The 8,934-nt window shown below is 32.2% G+C and overlaps 1 protein-coding gene across 1 annotated transcript; it reads left to right on the top strand.

Annotated features, from left to right (window-relative positions):
* The first annotated feature begins 1,574 nt into the window (after positions 1-1,574).
* LOC132755938 (glutathione S-transferase Mu 3-like) lies at positions 1,575-8,234 on the top strand. The gene is made up of 7 exons (XM_060746879.1): positions 1,575-1,607; positions 4,122-4,161; positions 4,874-4,944; positions 5,403-5,484; positions 6,233-6,333; positions 6,537-6,632; positions 7,396-8,234. Exons 1-7 carry the CDS (start codon positions 1,575-1,577, stop codon positions 7,588-7,590), a joined length of 618 nt encoding a protein of 205 aa, XP_060602862.1. The 3' UTR covers positions 7,591-8,234.
* The last annotated feature ends 700 nt before the right edge of the window (positions 8,235-8,934 follow it).

Raw genomic sequence — 8,934 nt, 5'->3', positions numbered from 1 at the left:
AAAAGTCGTCTAATGATACCTTAAACAAAGACATGTGTGCCCGTTTTGACCATTGAATTATTACTCCCGCACATTTTCGTACATCTGTTAAAATATAAATTCACGTTTTCAGTACTTACCGCCTTAAGTCATCCCATAATTAAAATTTTTTGGGTGACATAACATGAAATCGAATTTATTAAAGCCTTAAAGTATGATAAACTCTAGACATCGTTATTGCTTTTTGCCCTACGCAGAATGCGCATGCGCGAAATGCAACATTCATTGCTATGGAAAATCGTATTGTAAAAAGGTCTATACCAAACAAAAAGTGTTTAGGTACTACGGGGGCTTTAAACTTTTCTTTTATTCTAGATTTAAAAATATTCAAATAATTAATTTCGCGAATTTCGGTGTCTAATGCATTCCATAATTCAGTAGCAGAAGGTATAAATGATTTGTTGTACGTTTCGGTGCGCCTAGCTATGGTTATGTTTGTTGTTGTTTATTAACGAGTAATTTGTTGTTTCTGAAACTAGCGATGGAAATATGTTTTCAAGGTATTGTGGAAGAAGACCATTTTTAGCTTTAAAAACCGTAACTATTTTTTTGTATTTTACGCCTATCTGAGAGGGAAACCCACCCAACTTCTTTTATAAGCGAATTGATCGATACCGACCTAGTAAGACCTGTTACTATGCGTGCTGCATCATACTGTAGTTGTTCAAGTGATTGTTTTTTGTATACTGTACGTCCGTCCCACACAACGGAGGCATTTTCTAATATTGGACGCATGTATGAAATATAGATTTTATTTAGAGTTGAGCGTTTCAGTTTAAACTTAAGTGCACGCATGGTACTCAAAACTTTAAAGGCTGTTGTAATAATGTTACCAATATGCTGATGTCATTGTTGAATTAACATGGTAATATTGTTGAAAAAAGTTATACCTAAATGTTTGTGATGATCTACAAAATCAAGAACATTATCATTAAAAAGGAGAGTAGGCTTGTCGGATGTAGTTGATGAAAAAAACATAACCTTTTTTATTGGGATTTAAACTTACAAGCTATTGTTTGGACCATTCATCTATAATATCGAGATCGTGATTTAAAGTAGATTCTATGTAACGCATGTCATTGGGAGCTGTCATCTGCGAAAAGACGTGTTATGCTAATCAAATTTTCGGCAATATCATTACACACATGTTGTGTGACAATGTTCATAACTCCAGCGTGATTATTTCCAGAATTATTCCCCCCCCCCCCTCCTTGAACTTGGAATTATGTTAACAAATATTAATTTTTTACTTTAACTTAATACATAATTATACATAATTGATTTTCCTTTCATAGTTTTTTCTTCCTTACTGCGTCCAGTATTTTTTAGTCGAGCTTGGCTATCTCCTGTGACAGTTCTTGTTTTTAGATCTATTTTTAGATTGGGGAAATCCAATTCAACCATTAAATAAGATACTACCCCCAGTGAATATGATATTATAAATTGTTCTGTTGACTACTGTCTGGACCAATCAGAGTACAGCTATACATGTATTTAGAACATATATTTTACGTATACGCAGCAGTTGAACAACCATGCCTGAGTTAGGATACTGGAAAATTCGTGGGGTATTTGTAAAATTCTTATTTAAGATTTGAACATAACGAAATTGGCATAATACTGATTATATAACCGGATATTATGAAAATTTAATAGTAATTGATTATAAACCAAGTGTATGCGTGGTTTGTGAAATTATGTAACCGTATTCTACTGAAATGTTTTTTTTTTTTTAATTTAGAATATTGGCATTCTTTATAATGAAAGAAGCATGTTGCACATCGGGATATTTTTCAGCTAGTCTGTCAATTAATTTAGATCTAATATTGATTTATAACAATGGCATATGATTGTAAGTGCCCTTTATCTAAATTAGCAAAACATGTATGACTGAGGGCATGTACTTTTTAGATTATGTATATATCCGTTCTTGATTTAATGAACGAGCCTATATAGTATCAAAGGGCTGGGGGTGGTTAGGGGGCCCTCAACCCCTCTCGATATTCAAATATAATACATGTACGAGGGCTGTTCAAAATGTACATGGACTGTGCTCTACTGTTCACAAAACGTCGGTTCAGATGAAATAAATTTAAAGTTACCAAAGAATATGAAAAGTGAAAGGGGATTTCAATGGACAAAATATAATTTAAACTAATACAATTCAGTTGCTGATAAAGCAATTTAGTTGCGTCAAATCGTCATATTCAGATAGGTTTACTGAATTCGTTTTAGTGACATACCTATATATCTATGTTGATTCGCTTAAAATCTGGAACCTTGACCTGTTATCTTATCACAGACCACTTCAAACTTTACTATTTAACATTTAATAAAATACATATCAATGGTGCATGTATTGTATTATTATTACGTTAAAATCTGCTTTTTGGAAAGATTCTGTAAAAGTATATAATTTTCACTACATGTGGTCTTATACGTAATATGACTAGTATACAATTTAAGCACTAAGGACCTAGAACCCAGGGGGTATACAACTTCAAGTTGGGGATCCAAATTATATGATGTAAATTGCATACTGGGTTACGCTGAAATGCTGCCACTTCAGTTTTCAAATTGGACACAATTAAAAACAAGGTCTTCTAATTCATTGATGATGACATGCTTTCAAAGTTGGCTTGATTATATTTTGTCCTTGTTGCTAGGCAACATAATGTCAGCAATTATGTAATTGTTGTTTTTTTTTTGTTTTTTTTTTTGTTCTGTCTTGTACATTGATTGTGTGTGGACAGCTAGACATTGAATAATGAATAAAAACAAATTGTTACTCATGTAAACACTAAATATTTAATAAGTAAAACTTTTTTATCGTTTTTTTCGGCGGAGGACTGGACAAATTATTGGCGTCCGCGCCAAAACGCGACGCCCCTTATGGAATGAAATCAGATTTTGTGAAAGGGCAATTGCAACTTCTCGGGCCTTTTCGTCGGTCATAATAGCCGATCATTCCGATTGGTATGAGGGTGTTTGATTATCAAAAATGAAATGTCGCAATATGTACAATGAATAGCGAACTGGGGAATTTCGCAATGCAAACATATTCAAATGAAATTATCTTATCCGTCAATTAATCTTCGTTTTTTTAGTAGTACACAGTTGGTTATTATATATTGCTGTACCTAAAATAAAATGATGACTTTAACATTGTGAAAGTCCGAAAATCTATTAATAGAAGTAGTTTTAGTTTAACGAAACGGTCATTCGTGTCACGCTATGGTAATAAATAACGAACTGGAGAATTTTGCACTAGTTCATCTTCACTTGCTGCATTTCTTGCTTGGACGCCCTTTGATGCTCTGCATCAATGCTTTTCTTGTTACTTTATATAACAAATGGTAAGAATTCATCAGTAAGCTATTTTAGCAGTAACACATTCTGGCAGTTATACCTGTAAAATCATGCGTATTTTGTCATTGTTATTTGCTATCAATTTCAAAGTTAACACAGTCACTGATAAGTTCCGGATACGTTATATTTGGTCAAGTCCGGACAGGGTCCGGTTTTTCATAGTTTTTACTGTATACCTTGCATGCTAAGTACAAATCTTTGTCGCTTATCAAGAATGCATACAGCTCAGGCACAATAGTTTACCTGCAGCAGCGAACTTTGCAAATTAAAAAATATATAATAATAAGACCACATTTCGAAACAATCCATAAATGATTACTTGAACTATGTATCCAAGCCTAACATTGGCATTCGTTTACGTGCAAATATGTTTTGCATAGTTTCAAAAATAAATGTATCCTAAGCGACTCACATAATTATTAAGGTAGCTAGAAAGTACTTTGATTTGAATTTCAGTGAAAAAAAATTTCCTTTCATTGATAACCAGTTATTTTTTTGAAAAATCATGCAAAAAATTTTTATACGGGAAAAATGGGCACCAAAAGTTTTTAATTTCTTCAAAGTTTTTCTTTTTTTCTCACTTTTTTAAAAGCGGGGTAAAAAATTTTTATAAATGTTAATATCAAAGTGTTTTGAAAATTAAACATTAAGTTTTAAAATAAATAAGTTTGTTTTTTTCTTCGCTTCCCGAAATCAAATTGCCCCTTACATAGCGGGAAAGATTTTACAGCACTGTATACGAACAAGGAGACCGTAAAATATTATTTTCATTTGAACTACAATATGTAATATTTTAAAATGGCGATGTAGAAACATTTTTGTATATTTTACCGTTAAGGAGATTCACTGAGGTCAGAAGGCCAAAAATCTTAAAACTATAGAGATGATATAATAATAAAAAATATACATAAAATGAATTGAAAATCGATAGTTACTGTATTTCATATCCGAATTTAGTAAAAGGGGTGCATCGCTTTTCATTTTGGGTAATTTTACTCAATAAAAATGATTATTTTCGAAAACCATGAGGTCGGAATGGTCAAGTTATTGGGTCAGACCATCATCATTTGGCTCATAAACCTCAGAAAACTATTTCCAGTCCCGTCATGTCAAAACATCCCAGAAGAGTCCCTTTAAGATGTTATTGCTCTACAATGAGTCACACTATAGAGGTTTCACTGTAATAATAGGATGTTACTTTTAAATATGGGTAAGAGAGGATGAATAAATCTCAGTAAAAACTAGGAATTGATCTGTTGATTATTTTGTGGTTTTGTATTAAATTTAGGTTTTGTTGTCTGATTATTGTCTGTTTTTTTTTTTTTTTGCAAAACATAATCTTATTTTGTTGTCAATTATTTAAGTAGAATATAAACACTTCTAAAAATATTGGTATCGTAGCAATAACTGAATCAGAGTTTTGTGTTATCATATATATATTCGAAACCTTTTCTGGTCGTTACAGCACCAGGATTGAGCAGAGAGGCATGGACTAGTGTAAAACCTAAATTTGGGGAACTGCTGGACTTTCCAAATGTAAGTTCATGTAATTCAGTATACGCCTTAAGTTTTTATACATAATTTATTTTAGTTCGTTATATAGGTAACTCAAGACTATAGAAACACTTGACGACTAACAAGTACTGAGCAACGAGTGTAAAGTTTCTTGCTCAGACAGAGCAACGGCATACCTCTGATTCTGAAGGGTTTGAACCCACGCGTTTAGCGTTCATTATATTACTAATCCGACGCGTCAACCACTTGGTCATGTCGCCATCGCCTTTATTTTACGAGAAAATCATTTATTTGAAAGAAGAATGTACAATTTACCACTTAACTGGTTGAGTTAGATTTTGTGAAAATGTTGGGGCATATGTATTTTAGTACATACTATGATGTTGGGCGTGCTTTATAGAATATAATAAGATGTAAGAAATTTAAAATAAGTTGAAAACCATGATTAATTGTATCCGGATTTTATTTTTGTATTTCAGCTACCATATTATATTGACGGTGATGTAAAAATAACTCAGAGTAACGCCATTCTGAAGCATATCGCCAGAAAACATAATTTAGGTGAGAATGTTTGTTATAACTTTACTTTATACAAAGACACAGTGACAAACAAACTTAACATCAAATACGTATTTCTGAATATTTAAAGAAAATGATAACATGTTGTTGATGCCATGTTACAGTTCCCCATTGCCCATATAGACGAATTGTGTTTTCGTCTCTCTACTTTGACTATTAGTACACTTATTATAGTAATTTAGTATTTGTATGGAAGTCAAAAAATACCTGTTTATTTACGTTCTGTTCCACTGTATCACAAATATTTTCGTATTGTCATTTTATAAAAGTGATAAGCATCTGACGTTTATTATAAACCAAATGTAAGCCCTTTCTACAGAAGAAAACAAAATTTAAGGCATAATGTGCCTTTAACATCGACCCTAGTCAAATGGTTATCAAAAATGGAAAGACAGGTTTAAGTTTAATTATACATGACGCATCATAACAAAACGGCCATTGATTAAAAAAATGGTAAAAAAGCTTAATGAACAAGTAATGTGTACATGGAATTCGTCCTTTTCTTTGAAATTTCATTTTACTCCATCCGAATACAAGCTATCAAAATATTGTTTTTTGATGATTTTTAACAATTACAAAATATGTGCCCATTCTGCATTTACTAGTACTCAATCAAACTGAAAATTTGCCTTAAAATTCTTGTAATATTAATAAATTCTAATTTTGCACTCCATCGCGCCAAAAAAGACCTCCGTTACGTATTTTAGTCATACTGGTATTTCTTTTACAGATGGGGAAACAGCTAAAGAAAAAGCAAATGTTGACATGCTTTTAGATCAAGCTATGGATCTGAGAAATGGGGTGGTCAGATTATGTTATAATAAAGATTACGTAAGTAATTTTTAGACAAATTTTAATCTTTCATAAAAAGGAGAACGTTTTTTCTTCCATAGATATATCGTTAAAAAAATTACACCTCGATGTAATAGCCAAAGATCGATGGAATAGCCAAAGACAATAAATGTATTTGATTCAGATTCTATTTAGTGTTGTGCTTTTTATATGAATTAAAATTTTATACATATATATTTCAGGCAAGCTTAAAAGACGAGTATTTCAAAAATGTTCAAACTTCTTTGGCACTTTTCGAAAAGAAGCTTGGAGACAACAAGTGGTTTACCGGTGATAAGGTAATTTAATACAGTCACGTGACAAGTGGTTTACTGGTGATATGATAATTTAATACAGTCACATCACAAGCGGTTTACCGGTGATAAGGTAATTTAAAACAGTCACGTGACAAGTGGTTAACCGATGATAAGGTAATTTAATACAGTCAAGCGACAAGTGGTTTACCGTTGATAAGGTACTTTACGCCATATGGCCAGCATGGAAAACCACTGACAAATGTTAACTTGTTCCTACCCTTGAAATTAATTAGATTTCGCCATCAATATAGAGCCAACCAGCCGACACATACGTATACCGGTAGTCTGTCATGGCTCTATACCTTGGCTAACTTGATTTTTTGTATTTTGATATTGCCATCCATTAAAGTTTTAAGTTCAAAATAGGTCAATAGTAATTGGCACAGATAACAACAGACATGTGCTAGCATTTGAATTTCATTCAATTAATTGAAACCACGGTGAGTATATAAGGTCACTCTATGCATTTAGAGTATGCATTTATAAATGCTTATTATCATATCTATTTTATGCATGAATAAGGACAAATTTTGAACATTCTTAGTCGCGGGTCCGGGATTTTTGCGAGAGGGGGTTACAACATTTCGGCAAGCTGTAATGCATATTTCTTCACAAAGAAAACGAAAATTAGTATTCAGACTAGATCCTTCTAACCCCCGGCTCAGGGTCCGTGCTAATTTTCCGTCTTAAAACATATGTTTTGTACTGACATTGTTGTTATTAATTGCTTTATTTTTGTGAACAGATAACTGTGGTTGACTTCCCAATGTACGAGCTTTTGGAACAACATACCCGTATGAAATCTGATTCACTAGACGCATACCCGAAACTGAAAGCATTCCTCGGAAGATTCCAGGAGTTACCGAAAGTGAAAGGGTATCTCGCTCAGGACTGTGTCCGTAATATGCCAATCAACAACAAATCTGCCGCATTTAGATAAAAACAACTGAAGAATGACATTGCTACGCAGCCATAATGTAGTAAAATGTTCCAAAAAATATCCTCCTTTGAAAGTTGTAAATGGTATTAACAGTTCTTTAAGCTTTTGTAATAAAGTGTTTTTAAGCTTTACGGATACCTCTTGTAATAAAGTGCTTTTAAGGTTTTTGTAAAATAATGTTTTTAAGGTTGGTTTCATTAATGACTTCAAATAATATATTTTATTTTGATGTATTTTAAGCAGATATTATTATTTACGTACAACGAATAGGCACAATTGGTCTCAGATTTGTCTCACACTACAGCAGACGACATTCTCAAAGAATGACGTCATACTAGCACTTAAATTAGTTTTTTTAATGCTTCCATTAAATAATTTTTATGCGTTTAGCAAAACATTTTTAATACTAGTATTACATGTACAAACTTGAGTATTCCCGGTATACTTACCTTGTGATAAAGAAGCAGACGATCTTTTTTCCCAATAAATGACGTCATTTCCGCTTCATTGTATCAGTATTAGGTTATACAACACAAACACTTTTATGCAAGTTTTTGTGTATTTTATGATGTGAGAATTATATTTTAGATATTGTACCAATTTACAGCATGTCAGATGTCCAATAAAATTTATTTAAAAAAAGATTTGAGATTTTGTTGATACTTTTTACTAAGATTATAACAAGTTTAATCATATTTTATTGCTAATATATTCATGTAAATATACAGAGAAACAAATTGATTTCGAAATAGCGAAAGGGTTGGGCCATTAGCGATCGGCCCTCCCCATGAAAAAATATATTAATCAACATTGATGGCATTTATATAAGAAAGTATAGCATGTATACATTTAAAGTGGCCAAAGAAAAAGATAATGACAGGTTAACATAAAAATAATCGTAAAACAATGTAAGAAATAAGTGAGATAGAGAAAAATGTATATTTATGTATTTATATAATAACGACAATGTTAAGGATCCAGCATTTAGCATTATTCGTCATTGGGAGTAAACGTCAATCATAAGGTTATTAAGATTAATACAATCGGCCGATTTACAAAATTCGAAAACGGTCAGTAATTTTGATAAATTTTTGGACAGCCGCAAATATTTGTTCATTATTGTTAACATCTAAAGAATTGCTACCCCACAGTAATAGCTCAACATTAAGAGGATGAACAATTCTGCGAAGAGTATAAGTCTCAGAGGTTTAAATAATGGACAGCAAAATAGATAGTTCTCGGCATCCTCACAAAGGTTCCCACATATACAAGTCGGACTTTCTCTCAAGTGATTTTTGAAAAGGTCAGCGTGTAAGTTGCTACAATTGTTCCTTAAACGAGCAT

Source organism: Ruditapes philippinarum, unplaced genomic scaffold, assembly GCF_026571515.1.
Source record: "Ruditapes philippinarum isolate M1 unplaced genomic scaffold, ASM2657151v2 ctg6266_1_1_1_1, whole genome shotgun sequence".
Classification (NCBI taxonomy): Eukaryota; Metazoa; Mollusca; class Bivalvia; order Venerida; family Veneridae; genus Ruditapes; species Ruditapes philippinarum.
This window is presented reverse-complemented; position numbering and strand designations above follow the sequence as displayed.

Coding starts and splice junctions, on each gene's coding strand:
- LOC132755938 (XM_060746879.1), top strand. CDS start 1,575: ATGCCTGAGTTAGGATACTGGAAAATTCGTGGG. Junction 4,945..5,402: donor AACTGCTGGACTTTCCAAAT/GTAAGTTCATGT, acceptor TTTGTATTTCAG/CTACCATATTATATTGACGG. Junction 6,633..7,395: donor AGTGGTTTACCGGTGATAAG/GTAATTTAATAC, acceptor TTTTGTGAACAG/ATAACTGTGGTTGACTTCCC.